Consider the following 19,719-nt stretch of genomic DNA (forward strand, 5'->3'; position numbering starts at 1 on the left):
AAAAAAAAAATTAACCCGTAGTATAAACTGTAAACAGCTACATTTCTTATATTAAATAGCTATACCTGAATTAACCCTTAAAGTTTTGACTTCAAATCAGTTCATATGCACTTTTTGTGTTTTTTTTTTTTTTAAGGAATGTATCATGCTCACAAAGGGTACATTTATTTGTTAAAAATACAAAAAAAACTAAAATAATTTTACAATAAAATTACTGTTTTCAATTTTAATAAAATGTAAAATAAAACTTTTTTATAATAATCTTACTGCTCAAAGAAGATTATTTCAGTGTTTGCCCTATTTGTTCCTTGGGAATAATAATGTATATCATTCCATTGTTATGGAGCAGAGAAGAAAAAATCAATGTGTTTTATTTTATTACATGGTAACAGAATACATATTCTTCTGTTTAGCATCACATTATAACATAATACATAGTCATAGCTCAATGATGTCAATTTTTTTCATAATTAAATATCTCAACTTCATTGCCAAAGATCCCCCATTTGCAGATACACAACAGCTCAGAAACCATTCTGATCCATTCAGCAATATACACACACAAACTTACAATTCACACTTCTTCCAGAACACACACACACATCCTCACATCATACAGACCAAATAAAGGGATATTTTAGTATACAAGAAAACAATAACAGCGAGGACAGGTGTTAATTAACAGACTGTCTTTGTTTTAATCGAGATCCTGAAACATAAGCAGACATGTATTGTACATTGAGGAAAAAAGTACCTTAGAAAGACACAAGGTACCACTACATTCATGATCATTCATTCAGAAGTCCTACTTCACGCTCTGCCTCACATGGGGAAGGAGCAACACTGCATGAAAATGGTCATTTACAGCAAACAGGGCTTTCAGACAAGGCCATAAGTGAAACCATTGTATGTTAAAATACTGAGGGAAAGTGAGCAGGGCAGGGCATGTGTGTGTGTGGTAAAAGAGCATGTGAAAATAAAAACTATAAAAATAGGTACATGAAGGGAAAAGGTAGGAAAACATAATATTTAACCACAACTCAGTATCATCATTGCCTTCTTGTTTCATTGCATCACCCTGGAAGAAGTCTGGCCTATGACAGGCTTGAATGTACTGCCTTATTGAGCAGCGGCTGACAAGTGCTTTCAAATGATAATCAATCTCAGCTTTTCATTAAAACATTGTGAACTATGTGCAGGGGTTTATACGCAGGTACAAATCAAGCATGCACTTACTAGCTCATACAAGATCATATAATCTGATCAGCACTCCAAAACTGTTGTTCAAATGCAAATGGATTGTTCTCTTTAGAAATGTAATGACACTCAAAGTGGAAAGCATATTTAGTCCACAGGGAAAATAATGACCACGCTTAAAAACGGAGTTCTGTAGTGTTTGTGGAGTTGCTCATTGCCTTTTCCCATAGCATAAAGATGCAGATGCATTTCAGCGGTGGAATTTCAGAGACAAATTAATCTACGACCAGATGCATCATTCATATCCCATAACTATTCTTAATGACCCCATAAAAATCACACTATATCCTGCTTTGATTGAAAACACATTTAAAAAGAACACTGCCCAACATTAAGGAGCACTCACATGGAGGACTCACAGAGCTTCAAAACCGGTGGATTTCTCTGCAAGCGCTTAAAAGTAAAGGTTCAATGCAATTGAACCAGTGTACGGTTCTTTCTAGAATATTACTTGCTGTTAAAACTGAAAACACAGACATTTATTTATTTACATGTCCTTAAAGAGTTTTAAGAGGTCTATCCATTTTTTTGAAGCCAACAAACTTAAAATTTGCAAGTGAGATAGAATTAAGGTGCGTTTGCATTAGTGAAATTTCGGTTAAATTTCACAGGCAAAAAAGTGTCTAGTGTCTATTTTCAATAGTGTAGTGATGCATAAAGCACAGCTCACAGAGAAGTTACTTCCAAACCAAGCAGCTTTCTGTTGGTCAGTGCGGTGAACGACTTACCATCGTGAATCCGTTTCAAGGAAATTGTTCACTCTCACAAAAAACTCCTGATCACATGGATACCCATTAAAATGACTGGATTTTGCCCATGAAAATTCAACAAATAGCAGTAATGTAACCGCACCTTTAGCTGAAGCTAACATTTCTGACTCCATCTGAGTTACTTACGCCATCTGTTAATATGTCAACAAAGCATAATGGTGAATGGAAGAAGATGAAGTGATGAAAACGAAAGGGGTCTAAAAAAATAAAGCTTTGTTAAATCTCTGCATTATAGTATTTTTCTGCTTTTGGTTCTACCTTTAGCTTGAATACAATGGATCTCAGAGAATGAAAACATTGAAGCACTATGTACACACACCACCGACGGTGGAACAAAAGTCAGTCGTTCAGTCCGTTGATTGATAGCTACAGCCTGACATCATTCCTGATGGCTGGACAGAATGGGCTGCCTGCAGATGGGGCAGGTGTTGTTTTCAGATAGCCAGCGGTCGATGCAGTGGATGTGGAACTCGTGAGCACAGGGCAAGCGGCGTAGCTTGTTGCCCTGAGCGTACTCATTGATGCAAACGCTGCAAGCGCGGCCCAGCTCGCCCTCCAGGTTGACCTGACCGTAAGTGCGTGTGACCAGATTGTCGATCTGTTCTTTGGTGAGGCCCCTTGGATGCTCCTCGTCTTCATCTTCGTTGAGAAGGAAAAAGTGCGCCAGCCTTAAGATGGGCAACGTCCCATTTTCCACCAAGCTGTTAGTGTCCCTGCTGCTAGGTCGTCCCTCAGTCCCAGTCCTGCTTACCCGCACTTGTCCTTCCTCCTCACCTGCCACTAAACCTTCCGGTGTCGTTTCCACTCCTCCATGAGCCACACCGCCCTCACCACTACCAACACGGTACACCTGGGCTCCACCAGCAGAAGCTGTCTCCTGGTTGGGGGTGGCGGTCTCCGAGTCTGCTTCCGTCTCCATGAGGGAGCTGAGCTCACCAAAGCCGGTCATGATCTGGCGCAGGATAGATCTTAGCGCCATGGAGCTAGGCTCGCCAAGACCAGTCTCAGAAATGCGTCGCAGAGGGATTCGTATAGTGCTGACGTAAGTGCGGATTCCCGCACGCTCTGAGCGCGAGATGGTTCGACGAAAGCCGCCACTGTCGCTCTCGAAGGTGACTGTGTTCTCGGCAGCCCGAGCGCGAGAGCGAGTGCGACTGGCAATGCTGTCCCTGTCCCGGTTCTCGCCCGGCCTGATGCGCCGCACCTGGAGGTCCAGCATGATCGTGGGGTGGCGCCGCACGCCTCCGGCACCTGATACAGGTGTCTCCCCCTCTTCCTCACCTGCCTCCGGAGGATCCGTAGGAGCAGCTGGCTCAACAGCGGTCTCGCCCATTTCCACTGCTACAGCGGTACTTCCGGTGGACTCCACTGGGGCGGCGTTGCTGCTATGAGTGGGGCTAACATTGGAGGTGGGGTTTCTGTCCAGTGGGGAGCGACTACGTCTCGAAGAGCGAGACAAAACCCCACCAGCTCCTGCTGCCCGGCGCACGCGGCCACGTGAACGAGTCCTGCTGTTTCGTGGCTCACGGGCAGCCGGCACCACCTGGGGGCCTGACTGAGGCAGAGCGGTAGGGCAGTCTGGGCCTTCATTTCCATTCTGCCCCTCCCCTGTGTTAACTGAGGAGGTTGTGACCTGTATTTGACTCCTTATGGCACCACCATCCAGCTCTTGTGACTGAAAAGCAAGAGGAGCCTGTGGAGGAGGAGAGCTTGGCAAAGAAGGCAAGTTCCTCGTAAGAGCTGTGGGAGGAGCCTGTGAGGTCAGAGGTGGCGTTACAGGCAGAGCCGTGCTACTGCGAGTGCGGCGCACCGCGGCCCTCCTTCCCAGGGTGGGCCTGGCTGTAGAGTATGGCGTGGGGTGTTGAAGTGAGTAAGGTGCAGACCTTGAGGGGTTGTAAGGGGTCGTGGGTGCAGAGGTAGACGACACTGGTGGAGGAGGTGTTGGAGGAGAAGGAGGAATAGGAGGAGGAGGAGGAGGTGGCATTGGAAGTTCAGTCGGCTCAGGGGTGTCGCTGTGTTCTCCAGGTTCGGGTTGCTCGTGGTTGATGTTGATCTCAAGACTGAAGCGGAACTCCCCGCTGTTAGGATTGGTGCGGCTGACGGCACGCCATGTTTGGTTTCCGCTCTGCCCACTACGTGTAGCATTTCCTGTGCGCCGGAAAGTGTTCAGCCATTCCAACAGAGAGTCTCCATTAGAGGTCTCCACACCTGGCTCAACTGCACCTGGAAAATAAAAAATTACAATTTCTTATCAATATTGATGAATAAAAGGGTAAGTAATGAAACAATTTACTTTCATTCGGGTTGTTTCTACTTGCAGTTGATTCGACAAGGATCCATTAAATAGATTATTTTCAAAAATATATATATTTTTTAAATCTTACCCGTTTATGGTAGTTTACATTCAGAAGAATCACAAATGTAGACTGACAACAAAGTTTAACATGTTTTACAATGGCTGTATAAAACTTTATATCATAACAACCTTAACCCCAAGATTTATGCCCCTGCACTGCTGCTAAAAAAAGTCAGATGCACCCTGACTTGTTTTGTAATTGCATTGTGACTCTGCCTGCAAGGTGTATACTGCACACAAATCCAGCTGATCATATAAAGTAAAAATATTAGTATAGTTGAGCAACTGAATTCAGAACCATCCCTTTATATCCTTACCACTACTGCCCTCTGCCTCACTGCTGTGTGGGCGGGTTTCAGGGCGTGGCTGAGATGACACTCGTTCCTTTGCCCCATCCAGACGCTGCCTCAGCTCCTCTGCTGTGACTTCACCTGTAATCAAACAAAGACGCACCCTATTTAATATCCATCTATTGTTCATTCAAGTAAAAGGCTAGGTTTGGAAATTTGTGCTTCTTCACACCTTACATTTTGTAAAATGCTTGACATATTTCTCTGTGTTAATGAAACTACATGCATCTTTGCATATGGACGGGTTGGGTGTGTTCTCACCAGGTGTTCCCAGTAGATTGCTGTCTCTCATTAGTCTGTATTCCTCCTCGCTCAGTTCATTAATGAAGTGATAGTATGCCTCCTCCCGCCGAAGCCGCTCCGCTTGACGATGACGCTCGTCTCGGCCGCCGGGAGGGTCCATCACCACAGAAACCGCTGCTCAGAGATATTAATTTAAAAATAAAATCACAAAAAAATTGTTCAATAAATACTTAACCAGCCTGGTGATGGCTTTCACCCTGTTCTGTTAACTTTTTTCTCTGGAATTTTCTTATAAGCATTAATATTTCAGTTTATAAGGGAATGTGTAAAATTTGTGGTCTTGTAACTGCTCACCATATATTTTAAGTTTTTCCATTTTAATAAATTTGATTTTATAGTTGTGTGGTGACAAATACATTTTAAAGAATGCAATGCCAAGTAGGTCATTAAAACACTTATCACATATCACATCATAGGACATAATAATTTCCCTAACATCTCATGTAAACTATTCATCTCCAGTAAAAACAGCATGCATATATATATATATATATATATATATATATATATATATATATATATATATATATATATATATATACATACATCACTCAATAATCTGCCAATGATCAGTTCAGAAATATTAAATCATGGTCTGCGTCAATATAAAAGCCAGCTCCTTATATAAAATCACTGAAAATGAGACAGCAAAAACTTTTACTAAGAACAGCATGGATGTTTATAAGGATAGTCTTATCATAAACTTCTCTCTTTCTAAAACACAGCCACCATTAAGAGACAGCACGACAAAATGAACGCCTCTGAAAGGCAATCCGTAAATCCTAATATGAAAGCAAAAATCGCTTTGACACAGGTCCAAAGACACCGAGAGCCACGTGACGCTGACAATAGCCTCAAATTAATTCTTATGCATAACACTTAAGTCATTTCAAACAGTATTGCTTCTCTGTAATAATATAGTAGGCCACAGACAGCACCGCAGAACAAGACACCAAAACTGGGCTGTCAGCCTCACAACCAATCAGCGTCCGAGAAGCCATGACTGACAGCCAGACTATCCACTCAGCATCGGTCAAAGGAGGGACATGACAAAGAAAAACTCGGGCTCCATGTCAGCTAGCACCCTATCCCAGAGACAAAAAAAGCCTAGACTAGCACTCTACACAGGGTGAAATTCACAACTGAAATTTGTAATTAAACTGTCACCATCGTCTGTCACCGGGCAAACGCAGACCGAGCGGCGGGGCGAGCTGTCATTTTAAATACGCAACACCTTTGATGGAGTCGACAGATTGCTGACAAGCTAACTGTGGGCCAATGAAAGGTTTAGATCATTATTTTGACAAGATGAGGATACATGTCACCGACACAAAAACGAAACAGAAAATATGAAATGTGATAACACTGTCCAGATTGAGAACAAAATAAGCAAACGAAGCTAGTAATAGACATGTAAGTACCTGAAACAGCAGCTGTAATATGGACGAGCTCTGTTTCCTCTCCGCTCTGATTACTGTAGCCAAGATGGGACCGACGGAGCCACACAGAAACTGTCCGGGTAACAACCGCGTGCGCTAAACCAGTTCCACAGTCATCCGTCAGGAACAATATAGTGCACTTATTGATAACGTTTCTTTCCAGTTTCTTCTCTTTCTTTTCTGCAATGCTGTGTTGCTACTTGATCGTTTATCAACAAGATTATCTCATTGTTAATTTTGTGTTTTCATACACAAGTTAGCTATATTAAATTATAATATGATAAAAATACATTCTAAAATAAATTTTATTATTAAATGCAGTATATGTCGATTAAGCCGCTGTTAAGTTCGATTTAATTACAAAATGTTAAAATTGAATAATAATGTTATAATTAGCCTTTACATATTTTAGTATTTATTATTTTAGAGTATTTTGTGTGTGTGCATGCGTGCGTGTTTGTGTTTACAAGCAACAATGCGTTATTGTTATGTGAAGAAATAGTCAGAATAAGAGTAGGAAGATGTTTGAGATTTTTGAGAGTGAACGAAATGCTTCATTTAAAAAAGGCTTAGGATATATCAGAACAACATCATGTTACATGGTATAATTATAATAGTGTAGTGTAAATGTAAAAGTAAAAATGACATTCAGGAGTATTGCTAATAAAGGTAATATTTATAGTAAATATAACATTTTTAATTATTTTTTTTATTATACTACTATTTTTATATTATTTGCACTGTTTAACCCGTTATGCTTTGTGAAACTTAAATATATATTGTTGATAAACATGTCTCTATGTATTGTAAAAAATATATATAAAAAAATAAAAATAAAAAAACGTATGCATTCCTTTTAATGTTAAAATCCACGTGATGCGCCACAATGCCCATTCCTCGCCGTCTGTGGTTGGTAGCGGCGTTCACGACGTTTTGCGACATACCGTTTGCGGACGCTCAACTCTCCCGGGTGAGATACCGGCTGAGCGGCGCAGTTGCACAGAAATATCAAAGAAAGCGACTGATAGTCCAATAACACTCTGCACTTTTTGTCAGATCAGAAGCACACGTGGTTCATACGCCGTCTCTGCTGCCCGTAATTGCTCGCGGTAAATGTGGACTCTTTCGCTGACCGGAAAAGCGACGCGAGGGAAGGCAACTAATTGTCTAAACGGGGCTTGAAGTAAGTTGCCTCCCCAGCGGCGCTTTGAAGGGAAGCCACAGCCCAGATCCCCAGCATAACGGTGAAAATGGACTATGATTTCAAAGTGAAGCTCACCGGGGAGAGAGAACGAGTCGAGGATCTCTTTGAGTACGAGGGATGTAAAGTTGGACGGGGGACTTATGGCCATGTGTACAAAGCTAAGAGGAAAGATGGGTGAGTTCGCAGGGTGGACTTGTGCAGAGACATGAGGCCTGCGCTGCCGTCGCGTTCAGCTCTCAGAAAACAAAACACACTATGTGTCGTCTGGTGTTTTGAAGAGACACGTCTCTTGTCTTCAGAAAGAGTTTGATATGTGCAGCTCAGTTTCAGCGGAGGCTTGTTTCGAGGGGATTGTGAATGTGCGTCAGCAGGCGCGAGTGTTGTTGTGATTGACGAGCTCGTGCAGTTACGATGGGCACAGGTGCATTTGATGCAGATTTAGGTTTGCCACATCACGTGTTGTTTTTCTAAACCATATATACCTCTAACAGAAACTACACTTTCGTAATGGCATCTTTAAACAGCTGAATAAAGTGCTGCTCCAAAATCCATAACGTTGCATAAAATCAGCATCTCTACTAGTGTAAAAGGAGGCTCTGATGCTGTTTTACAGTCTGTGTGAATGAAATGCAGCATCATATATGTTGCCTTTGTCATTGCAGAAAATTCTAATTAATAGTTTCATATTTTATTTAGACTGGCCTGGTATGTTTCTGTATTTATAATTTGGTAACGCTTTCCAAAAGGGTCCCTTTATTAATGTATTAAATAACAATGAGCGATATATTTGTTACAGAGTATAATTATCAGTGTTAGCCCACTTCCATTAAATGTTAGCAAGATTAATATATGCTTTAGAAATGTCAGTTCATGTTAAATAATGTGATCAAATGAAACCTCACATCTAATTTCATATTTAAACCAGTTACATTTATTTCTTTACATTTTTACAGCCTCCATTTTCTGTTGTTTTTTCTTTGCAAATACATGTCACCTCATCTGTGTAAAGATACCATTAGTCTCCCAATTTCGTGTCAACTCCTTGAATCCATTGCTGGTGTGATTGGCGTCACTTTTGACATATTTGCGTGAGATTGTGGTTCGCTGCACAGGTTTAGAGGAGGATCTTTTAGCCTTTTTCAGGTTTCTTTTCCTTTTTCTGGTTTCTCTTTCTCTTCTGCTGCCCTGTTGAAGCATCTCTGCAATTACATTGGTTGCATCAGTAAATTTGGTTTCACTTAACCATTTATGTCAGCAGATGTTGAGGATTCTAACTGGTTGTTATAACATCAATACAGCTTTTACATGCCAAGCTACATATTGGTTTGGGAAGTTTATATAACACTATTTCTGTAAAATAAATCGTTGTTGTCATAAAAAAAAGGCAAATGTTGGGATGTAGCAATTATTAGCATATTTTGATGTTTACAGAAGTGGACGGGTGTAGATTATACCATTGAAAAACAGATGCAAAGGGGAATTAGAAGGTCTGTTTTATTAGAAGTCCGTCTGGGGGAAAAGGGAATTGAAATACTTTGCTCTCAATATTTTTGGTAACTTGCCGATAGGAAGATATTCTCAGAAACTTTCTCACACTAGAAGAAAAACACAGGGATTTGTCTGTGCTCTTTATCCAAAGAAGGACAAATGATTCCCTTCAAACACGATGATCAAGGGCTGAGAATAACAGTATGACCAGTGTAACCTTCTAGGGTTAGATCAGTTGTAACAGTTTTGTTTTATACATTTTCTGAAATTTAAACGCATGCTTTTATCAGGATTTCTAAAAGACTGTGCCAAACACATGATGGTCTTTATTGAATATGTAAGGTCATGTGATTTTATTTATTTTTTTATTTTTTTGGTTAAGCAAAAATTTGATGTTTGATGATTAAATCTAAAGAACCGTTTACTAGAAGAAAACTATATATAACCAAATTGCAATGTGGACTAGTGGTGATCCTATTGAGGCATCTTAAAAATAGCATTCCTCCCAATTTGCATTTGCAATTCTATCGTCATTAGTGCTATCACAAGATATTTGTCTTATGTTCTTTTAATGATTTTTTGTTTTTTCACACCAATTACAAACTATGCGGAGTAAGAATGGATCTGCTGATGAGTTTCTGGAAGTTGGTTCTAAAGTGCGGAGACCCATCAGACAGACCCAAAGCTGGGCTATTAAAATCCAGACTGCCTGGCGGCCAAAGTCGCACTTGAAGTGTTTAAAGATGTTTTTATTCACCATAGAAGCTGATTGTTTATGAGCGGTTTACAGCTAATTTGTTCTCCAGAAACTGGACAGGGCATTGTGGGATTTTATAGGCTGATGTTTTTTGCGGGACTTCATTTCAACATTACCCCTTTGCCTCGCACTAGTCGTCAGGAGACTTATGAGTTTTCAAAGGTGTGCTGGTAATAAAAGAGTCCAAATCATCTGCTTAAATTCTGCTTGGCCTTTCCCAGTGGACTCTTTCTCTCCACAAGGGGTTTAATGTGATATGTAGGTATAGATTTAGGGAAATCTAATTTACTGAAGAGTAATTGCGGTTGCTGATATGTCTGTTTGCAGGAAGGATGATAAAGATTATGCTCTGAAGCAGATTGAAGGCACAGGGATCTCTATGTCCGCCTGCAGAGAGATAGCAGTAAGTACATCATGCTTTAAACGTGTCTCTGTCAAGAGGATCTTCTTCAAGTAGCTCTGGCACATGTCTTCTTGGTTAAACAAGTTCCTGGAAATATATTTGCAGCATGTGGATACTTTACAGTGTTAAATCTCTGATCGGCTTCTAAGAAATTTGGTATGACTATATTATCAAGTAATGTGCAGTAAAGGGATAGTTCACTTAAAAATTAAAAATTGTCTTTATTTTTTATCATCCCCATCTTATTTAAAACCTGTATGACTTCCATATAATGACGTTCATTCTACTTTCTCACACAAGCATTTGTATGAGAAACAGGTTGAAATGTAAGCTTTCCTTAACTTGCTTAAAGTGGTTCTGTCAGTTTTAAAAACAACTCCTGCTTTTGGGTCAATGAATCAGGGGATCCTGTTCACAAAATAGATGAATGATTGCACCCAAAATTAAATTCTTCTCTTAAAATATAAATGTGGTCATTGCTCTTGGATGTGGATGCCTGCTGTTTGGGAACACAGTCCTGTAAGAGTTCTAGGTGGCAGTTATACCGAAATACTTGACGACATACTTTGCTCGCCTCGGATATTTAAGAATGATCATAACATTTCAGATAGGGGTGCACGATAAATATCTGCCAATAATTAATGCCTTAAATTAATGTCTGTTATTAACGGCTCTGTGTAGTAACAGCTTCTCTATGGGAAATCACGCATCTGATGGAATTTACCACTGATTAGAGATCCAGCTTTACTGACGAGATGCATATTAATTATCGGCCGATATTTATCGTGCACCCCTAATTTCAGATGTTGTGCAACAAGATCGATCCGCTGGTTACCAGAAAGTCGTATGACTTTTTTGATGTGCATTTGGATCAAAATGCATTTCCATCTCCAATATTTGCATTAACCCTTTTTCGCACAAGTTAAAAACCACCTAAAGCATGCATTATTTTCTTCGTCCTTTTTTTAAATTTTTTTTTTTGTGTGCAATTCTTGTTATTTATTTGGTGCTTCCATAACTCTTTTCTGATGTGATACTGCGCATAAAAACAGGGTAATGGAGACAATAATTCAAAATAATTAATTTCCGATTCAGCCATTGATTTGTGTTCAACTAATCTGGTAGTCCAGTGAAGGTGAACATTATTAGCTCTCATTTGGTTTGATATGACTTAGATATAGTGCATGAATCATATGGACAGCTTTTATTATGCTTTTATATAATTTTGGAAAGCTTTAAAACTCCATTTTCCGTTTTTTGTAATTGAATGGAAAAGAGCAACCAGCACATTTTTCAAAATGTCTGCTTTTGTCTTCTTTAGTCATAAAGGTTTGTAGCCTCATGAGGGTGAATAAACAATGAGAGAATTTTTATTTTTGGCCGTACTATCTTTGTAATAAGCGTTCTTCAGGCTGAAGTGATTCTGTGTACTTTGGGTGCTCTGTAGAGGTCTGTCTCAGCATGTGCTTCTCTGTGTGTGTTCGTTCTTGTTTGCTCCCTGCAGCTGCTGCGTGAACTGAAGCACCCCAATGTGATCTCACTGCAGAAGGTTTTCCTGTCACATGCAGACCGCAAAGTGTGGCTTCTCTTTGACTACGCTGAACATGACCTCTGGGTAACTTACAATCAAACACTCATGCACACACACACACTCATAGAGAAATGTTTGTATACAGTACATATCTTGCTGAGGATCTGTGTTTCTTTGTAGCACATCATTAAGTTCCACAGAGCCTCCAAGGCCAATAAGAAGCCTCTTCAGCTGCCGCGTGGGATGGTAAAGTCTTTGCTCTACCAGATCCTGGACGGTATCCACTATTTGCACGCCAACTGGGTCCTGCACAGAGACCTGGTGAGGTTCAATTTGTTATATTGAACAGTCAGATGTCTATCCAGATGTAGCTCATTTTTCTTGTTTATCTTTTTTTATTGTGATCATCTTGATGAGTAAAATGTTTTAATCCTTGGCTGATTATTAGAAATCCCATGACAATTTCCAGTAGGTGGCAGCATTTATAAAAGAATTTGTAAATATATCTTTGCCATAACAGATGTATGTATAGAATATAACAAATCTGGTCTGGTTTTTTTATTTCGTTATTAATTCTGGTTTCTTTATTTTGAGGATGAAATATTTGGGAGGAAATTAAATCTAATTTATTTGCTAAAATGTGTTGTTATGGTTTACTAAAAGCAAAACTATTAATTTTTAAAAATAGAATATTTGATATAAAATAAGTTAATGTATTACAATTTTTAAATACAATTACAGGAATGTAATGTTTTAAATAACGAAATAAAAATTAAAATGACAAGCACAACAAAATTGCTAAACGTTAAAATTACTAAATCAAGAACGATAACTATAAAGGTAACAATATTAGCTTCCACGCAAGCGGACAATATCATCTGTTTATTCTAAGCGCATGCTCCTCTGCCGCTTTAAATTCTCAAGCTTGATATAGCAGGAATGATTCTGATTGACTGTCAATGCTGTTATCGTTCATCAGTTGGAAAGAATCGTTCTGAAAGTGATTCCAACTATATTGTTTCTGTGAGCCTTTGTCGTTATAGCTGCACTGTGGAAAACAATGTTTACAACTTTATCTTTATCGTCATCTTTATAGTTATTGTTCCTGGTGTGAATGGGGGTTATTCAGAATATTAAAAATATATATTTATGCATAATACTGTTGCCAAATAATGCATGAATGAAGAATTAAGTTAAATTTAAAATTAAAATTAAAAAATATTTGTAATTTGAATGAAGAATTAAGAGATATCTTATAAGAAATTCTTACAAAAGGTAGATGCTAATGGAACCAAGAGCCATTTAGTATAGGTATTTATTTATTTTAAATGCATCCTGTTCACAAAAGCATCAGTTATCACAATGAAATGAGCGAGGAAGTGTTACTACTCTGAACTTTGACACTTTCACCACAGAAACCTGCCAACATATTGGTAATGGGAGAAGGTCCTGAAAGAGGACGTGTGAAGATAGGTATGACATCAGCTCGGTTTCCTTTCTCTTGTGACAAACAGAAGAGATAGTTCATGCATCGGGTGTTTCGATGCACAATCATAACTGTTTTTCAAATTCTGTCCCTTATGTGCAGCTGATATGGGTTTTGCACGGCTCTTCAACTCACCACTGAAGCCTTTAGCAGATCTGGATCCTGTAGTTGTTACGTTCTGGTACAGAGCACCAGAGCTGCTGCTGGGAGCCAGGCACTACACCAAAGCCATCGGTAAGATGTTTGTTTATGTGTGTGTGTGTGCAAATGTACTTTTTTAATGTGCATTTTAGATTTAATGGCTTTTTCTTTTCTTCAGATATCTGGGCGATTGGCTGTATCTTTGCTGAGCTTTTGACCTCAGAGCCTATCTTCCACTGTCGACAGGAGGACATTAAGACCAGTAACCCCTACCATCACGATCAGCTGGACCGGATCTTTAATGTCATGGGCTTTCCTGCAGGTATCCTCCACTTGACTCTGAAATCTATACAATTCAGTGATAACTAAGCCTTTTTTGTTTGTTTGTTTAAGTATTAGTAAGGTTTTATGTGTGTAAGGATGAAACTTGTTGTCAACACTGTTGTCGAATGAATAATTGTTGTTTAAATATCTATATTTGCAGTTACAGTTTAGCTGAAGTTAATAGTTCACAATGCTTCAGTTCAGTCAGTCGTCCTCCTGATAATCTTTGTCATCTTATTTTCTTCTCAGATAAAGACTGGGAGGACATAAAGAAGATGCCGGAACACTCTACGTTGATGAAAGACTTTAGGAGGAATACGTTAGTTTGATATTTCGTCTTTGACTGTAAAAGTATAATACTAATAAGGCATTTCATTGACTAGGGTTTTTGATCTGATGGTGTTTGTCCCTCTTTCTGTAGGTACACTAACTGCAGCCTTATAAAATATATGGAGAAACATAAAGTCAAACCTGACAGCAAAGCATTCCACTTGGTAAGTGTGCGAATAGAATTGCAAAGCTCATATATTCGTTGTCATAAATTCAGCTGTTAACTTATGCACTCCCTTTCAGCTGCAAAAGCTGCTTACTATGGACCCGATCCGCCGAATCACATCTGAGCAGGCCATGCAAGACCCGTACTTCCTGGAGGAGCCTTTACCCACGTCTGAGTGAGTGATTTTAAGCGAAAATCAGCTTTCTGCGTGAAGTATTATGATTAGGATTTCTGTATTTTTTTTTTATATACAGCATATACACTGAAATTAGGTCGACTGCAGAGCTGTACTTGCATATGATGTGTTTAAGAAATATTTTAAAAAGCTGTGTTTTGTTTAGTGTCTTCGCTGGCTGCCAGATTCCTTATCCCAAACGAGAATTCCTGACGGAAGAAGAACCGGAAGACAAGGCAGACAAAGTAAGAAATGTGTGTTTTCTCCTTTTGATTTTTTCCATGCATGTGAATGTATTTCTGACCATTTAATATTTTATGTTTTACAATAATTTAAGAAACAAAATTTAGAGGATTTTCTCAGCGTAATCGGTTAAGAAATTAGTTGTGGTTCATTTGGTCAGCATATTACGTAGTCGGATTACATTTTAAATTGAGAGTTGTGATGTTTATCATGCACTGCAGAAAAACCAGCAGCAACTGCAGCAGGGGAACAACCACACCAATGGGGCGGGGCACACAGGTAACCCTGACAACAGCCACGCACAAGGCCCGCCTCTGAAGAAGGTGAGAGTGGTTCCGCCCACTACTACCTCAAGTGGCCTGATCATGACCTCAGATTACCAGGTAACACATGTAAACATAAACCTGGTACTAACCCTGAACCTACCCCTAAACCTAACCCTACCCCATGTAGTTACCCTGTATTACCAGAACTTTCTTAGATACATACACTGTAAGTACACTATAAGTACATGTAAGCACACGTACTGTAAAATAAAGTGCAACCGTTTATAACATAGTTCTTTTTTTTTTTTTAAACAGGCTTGAAAATTATCTTTCTATTGCCTGTCAGCCACAAAAGATGATGCTTGTTCAGTTTTTCCTGTCAGTTACCTAACTATTTAATTTCTTTCTAATATACAATACCATTCAAAAGTTTGAGGTCCTAATATTTTTTTTATAAAATGCTAAAGGATCAATTTTGCATTAGTCGAAATACAATCAAAATATTACTACAATTTAAAATACCTTTTCTATTTTGCTGTATTTAAAAATGTATTTCATTCTTCTGATGGTAAAGCTAAATGTTCTTTAGTGTCACATGATCTTTCAGAAATGATTCTAATATGTTGCTCTAATATTGCTGCTCAAGAAAAACATTTCTTATTGTTATCCGTGTTGAAAACCATTGTTTTGCTTAATATATTTGTGATTTTTGTGCAGCATTTATTTGAAAGAGGAATATTTTGTAACAATGTTTGTTTTATTGTAACTTATTTAAAGATTTAGTCACTATAAAAGAATAATTTCTTAAAGCCCAGTTGAAGTGTGTGTGTGTGTGTGTGTGTGTGTGTGTGTTTTCGATAGCAGTAACTGTAACGGGACTATTGTAATGGGTAAATAAAATGTTAGCTAATACAGTCCTAAATGAGTTAAAGTGTGTTTCTTATAGCAGTTTAAATCTGCTATAATAATTTTTATTTAGTGATTTTAAAGCGTTAAAGAGCAATTTTAGATTGTAGTGTTCTGCTAACTATAAAAGGGACAGCTGTCATATAACCAGAGAGAAGGCTGCTTGGCTATAATAGTATGTGAGAGAGTCAGTGGTGATCTCTTGCAATGGTCAGTGTTAGAGGAACTAACCTTACCCTGATAGTTAGCCTGTCCTGGACCAGGTTCATTTTCCAGCATAAGTTGCCACAGTGGCTGAGGTTTATCTATGTTAAATTTGCTTTATGGAACCAAATCATCTGACAATGAGTCAGACTAACTGAAATAACCTTGGCCTATTTGGTAAACATGTATTATGGAACAGGCCTTAGGAATTAGAAGCCACATAAGTTAATTTATGTGCTATCTGAACAAAAGAAACAAAAGCTGACATTTTTTCCATTGCATCACATTGCATAGAATCACATCACACACACACACACACACACGTAGATTGTAGTATATATATATATATATATATATATGTGTGTGTGTGTGTGTGTGTGTGTGTGTGTGTGTGTGTTATCTATATTCTATTGTGAATAAAATATAAGTTCATGAGATTTGTAAATTATTCCATTAATTTTTTACTCACAATTTGTACTGTACAAAGTTTGTACACACACACACACACACACACAAATATATATATTTTATATTTGATACTTATATTTTATTCACAAAAGAATATATATAACATATCAAATGTTGAAAGTGAGATTTCGACATTTTGGATTTCATGAGAGCTACACATTCCAAAAAAGTTGGGACAGGTAGCAATAAGAGGCCGGAAAATGGAACAGGTGGAGGATCATTCAATTGGCAACATGATTGGGTATAAAAGAGCCTCTCGGAGTGGCAGTGTCTCTCAGAAGTACAGATGGGCAGAGGATCAACTACTCTCCCAAAATAGTGGAGAAATATCAGGAAGGAGTTTCTCAAAGAAAAATTGCAAAGAGTTGAATTTATCATCATCTACAGTGCATAATATCATCCAAAGATTCAAAGAATCTGGAACAATATCTGTGTAAGGGTCAAAGCTGGAAAACCATACTAGATGCCCATGATCTTCGGGCCCTTAGATGGCACTGCATCACATACAGGAATGCTGCTGTAATGAAAATCACAACATGGGCTCAGGAATACTTCCAAGAAAAGATTGTCGGTGAACACAATCCACCGTGCCGGCTAAAACTCTACAGGTCAAAAAAGAAGCCATATCTAAACATGATCCAGAAGCGCAGGTGTTTTCTCTGGGCCAAGGCTCATTTAAAATGGACTGTGGCAAAGTGAAAAACTCTTCTGTGGTCAGACAAATCAAAAGTTCATTTTGGAAAACTGGGACGCCATGTCATCCGGACTAAAGCAGACAAGGATAACCCAAGTTGTTAACAGTGCTCAGTTCAGAAGCCTGCATCTCTGATGGTATGGAGTTGCATGAGTGTGTGTGGCATGGGCAGCTTACACATCTGGAAAGGCACCATCAATGCTGAAACCAAGCCAAGTTCTAGAACAACACATGCTCCCATCCAGACGTCGTCTCTTCAGGGAAGACCTTGAATTTTTCAAAATGACAATGCCAGACCACGTACTGCATCAATTACAACATCACGGCTGCGTAAAAGAAGGATCCGGGTACTGAAATGACCAGCCTGCAGTCCAGGATCTTTCACCCACAGAAAACATTTAGCGCATCATAAAGAGGAAGATAGGACAAAGAAGACTTAAAACAGTTGAGCAACCAGAAGCCTGTATTAGACAAGAATGGGACAACATTCCTATTCCTAAACTTTAGCAACTTGTCTCCTCAGTCCCCAGACGTTTGCAGACTGTTATAAAAAGAAGAGGTGATGTCCCACGGTGGCAAACATGGCCTTGTCCCATTATTTTTAAGATGTTGATGCCATGAAATTTAAAATCAACTTATTTATCCCTTAAAATTATACATTTTCTCAGTTTAAACATTTGATATGTTATCTGTGTTGTATTCTGAATAAAATATTGAAATCTGAAACTTCCACATCATTGCATTCTGTTTTTATTCACAATTTGTACAGTGTCCCAACTTTTTTGGAATCGGGTTTGTGTGTATGTGTGGGTATGTATGTATGTGTGTGTGTGTGTCATACTATATTTGAAATTGAGCAAATTTAAGCACATATGTTACTTTTAGATTTATTCATTTAATACATTTGTATTCACACTTTCTTTGGTCTTCAAAGTGGACTGTCATCTCAATTGGTTCTCTTGTTGCAAAAGCCTCTCAGTCCAGCTTCCTCCATGCTTTCTTTCAGCGAGATTCCATTTACATGCATTCATTTGTCTTGAGTGCTTGCTTACGACTTGCTTGAGACCCCATGCATTGTTCTCTTCTGTAGAGATAGTCACGTGTTGCTTCCAAAGCAAACCTTAATGAAAGTTTTTCTGTGTTCCAGCGCTCCAATCCACATGCTGCCTACCAGAACCCAGGACCAAGCACATCATTGCCCCAAAGCAGCATGGGATACTCCTCTACCTCCCAGCAGCCTCCACAGTACTCGCACCAGACCCACCGCTACTGAGTCAGGCCACGCCCCCCTCTCACAGTGCCCAACAGGGAGAATGTACTTAGGGAGGCGGGTGTGGACCTGAGCCGAGCCGAGCCGCCCCACCCACTGGCTTTGCTGTGCAGCATTTCCACCGCAGGAACAGTAACTGTAACTGTAACCTAACAAAACATCACCATGTCATACAGCCGACATTATCCTCCGCTGACAACAGTAAAAAAAATTAATAAATAATAGACTTTAAGTGAAAACAAATGAAAAAAAGCGGATATTTGTTCCATTGGTGATAGTTCAAGTCTTTGCTGCAAGTCTGTGATATTTCACGAAAAAGAAAAACACAAAAAAAAGCAACAAACATTCTCAATATGTGGTACTGAACAGCTGCACTATGTAGTGAGACTGGTTTGGAGCGAGGTGGAGATCCACCGTACCATCCAATCTCTTTAGCCCCAGTCCTTCTTGCCCTCACTTTTGAAATCCGTTGGCCTCTCCAAGACTTAAAGCTGCTATGTGACTGCCAGCAAAGACAGAATGACGTATGTCAGTCTGTCTGTCTCTCCGTCTGCCCTTATACACACACACACACACACACAAATAAATACTGAAGCACTCACTCTTTTAGCCCATTGCTGGGGACCGAATTCTCTGTGCTGGAGCTGCTGACTGAAGCATAATGAGAACCTCTAGTGCCCCCTGCTGGATCATACTGGTAGAAGGCGGTATGAAAGAAACAACAAACTTGATTTCAGTAGTTAATAATTTAATGTTTTGGTTTTATGTTAGGAGAGGTCAGCAACTTCCATTTTGCTGTCAGACCGGCTGTTATGTGTGAAAGATCAGCCTTAGAACTTCATAACAAACGCTGTGTGGACAGCAGATTGAACATGCATTGTACTGTACTGTACTGTAATTAAATATTTTACATGAAACAAATATCCTGACAATAAAAGTGGAAGCGTTTAAAAAAAAAAAAAAAGAGCTGGAAGAGCTTTTATTTGTGTGAGTGTTGACATGCATTTCCAGGGAGATATTAGGTTGCATTATTTATTTTAAATCAAATTTTAACAGTTTAGTTGAGTCCATTTTCATTAGGAATTATGGCTGTGTTATCTTTCTTTAAAGTTATCTTTGCTCAGCCTGCTCTAAATGTAATCGCCACATTGCAAGTTCCCATGATTTTTAGCCGGGCTTCATATTTAA

General features: G+C 39.1%; 2 protein-coding genes across 3 annotated transcripts; one reads left to right on the top strand and one right to left on the bottom strand.

The window, feature by feature from the left end:
* Window positions 1-360: 360 nt before the first annotated feature.
* rnf6 (ring finger protein (C3H2C3 type) 6) lies at window positions 361-6,573 on the bottom strand. The gene is made up of 4 exons (XM_026200501.1): window positions 6,458-6,573; window positions 4,995-5,150; window positions 4,701-4,814; window positions 361-4,250 (listed from the first exon to the last, which is right to left on the bottom strand). Exons 2-4 carry the CDS (start codon window positions 5,134-5,136, stop codon window positions 2,407-2,409), a joined length of 2,100 nt encoding a protein of 699 aa, XP_026056286.1. The 5' UTR covers window positions 5,137-5,150; window positions 6,458-6,573; the 3' UTR covers window positions 361-2,406.
* An 822-nt stretch (window positions 6,574-7,395) lies between these two features.
* On the top strand, window positions 7,396-19,495 carry cdk8 (cyclin dependent kinase 8). 2 transcript variants are annotated; one of them, XM_026200503.1, is made up of 13 exons: window positions 7,396-7,853; window positions 10,252-10,327; window positions 11,832-11,942; window positions 12,039-12,179; window positions 13,274-13,331; window positions 13,447-13,578; window positions 13,664-13,807; window positions 14,059-14,128; window positions 14,231-14,303; window positions 14,383-14,480; window positions 14,647-14,725; window positions 14,945-15,106; window positions 18,409-19,495. In XM_026200503.1, exons 1-13 carry the CDS (start codon window positions 7,726-7,728, stop codon window positions 18,532-18,534), a joined length of 1,398 nt encoding a protein of 465 aa, XP_026056288.1. In that variant the 5' UTR covers window positions 7,396-7,725; the 3' UTR covers window positions 18,535-19,495. The 2 variants fall into 2 exon arrangements, with proteins under 2 accessions (XP_026056288.1, XP_026056287.1); XM_026200502.1 differs by having other exon boundaries at window positions 7,397-7,853; window positions 14,647-14,734.
* Window positions 19,496-19,719: the final 224 nt, after the last annotated feature.

The sequence above is a fragment of the Carassius auratus genome, chromosome 24 (assembly GCF_003368295.1).
Source record: "Carassius auratus strain Wakin chromosome 24, ASM336829v1, whole genome shotgun sequence".
NCBI classification, from domain to species: Eukaryota; Metazoa; Chordata; class Actinopteri; order Cypriniformes; family Cyprinidae; genus Carassius; species Carassius auratus.

What these genes read in the sequence shown, in the direction of transcription:
- cdk8 (XM_026200502.1), top strand. Translation starts at nt 7,726, where the DNA reads ATGGACTATGATTTCAAAGTGAAGCTCACCGGGGAGAGAGAACGAGTC. An exon ending in GAGCCTTTACCCACGTCTGA is followed by an intron (nt 14,481 to 14,646) that starts GTGAGTGATTTT and finishes TGTTTTGTTTAG; the next exon opens with TGTCTTCGCTGGCTGCCAGA. An exon ending in TCATGACCTCAGATTACCAG is followed by an intron (nt 15,107 to 18,408) that starts GTAACACATGTA and finishes TCTGTGTTCCAG; the next exon opens with CGCTCCAATCCACATGCTGC.
- rnf6 (XM_026200501.1), bottom strand. Translation starts at nt 5,136, where the DNA reads ATGGACCCTCCCGGCGGCCGAGACGAGCGTCATCGTCAAGCGGAGCGG. An exon ending in CAATCTACTGGGAACACCTG is followed by an intron (nt 4,815 to 4,994) that starts GTGAGAACACAC and finishes GTTTGATTACAG; the next exon opens with GTGAAGTCACAGCAGAGGAG. An exon ending in TGAGGCAGAGGGCAGTAGTG is followed by an intron (nt 4,251 to 4,700) that starts GTAAGGATATAA and finishes TTTATTTTCCAG; the next exon opens with GTGCAGTTGAGCCAGGTGTG.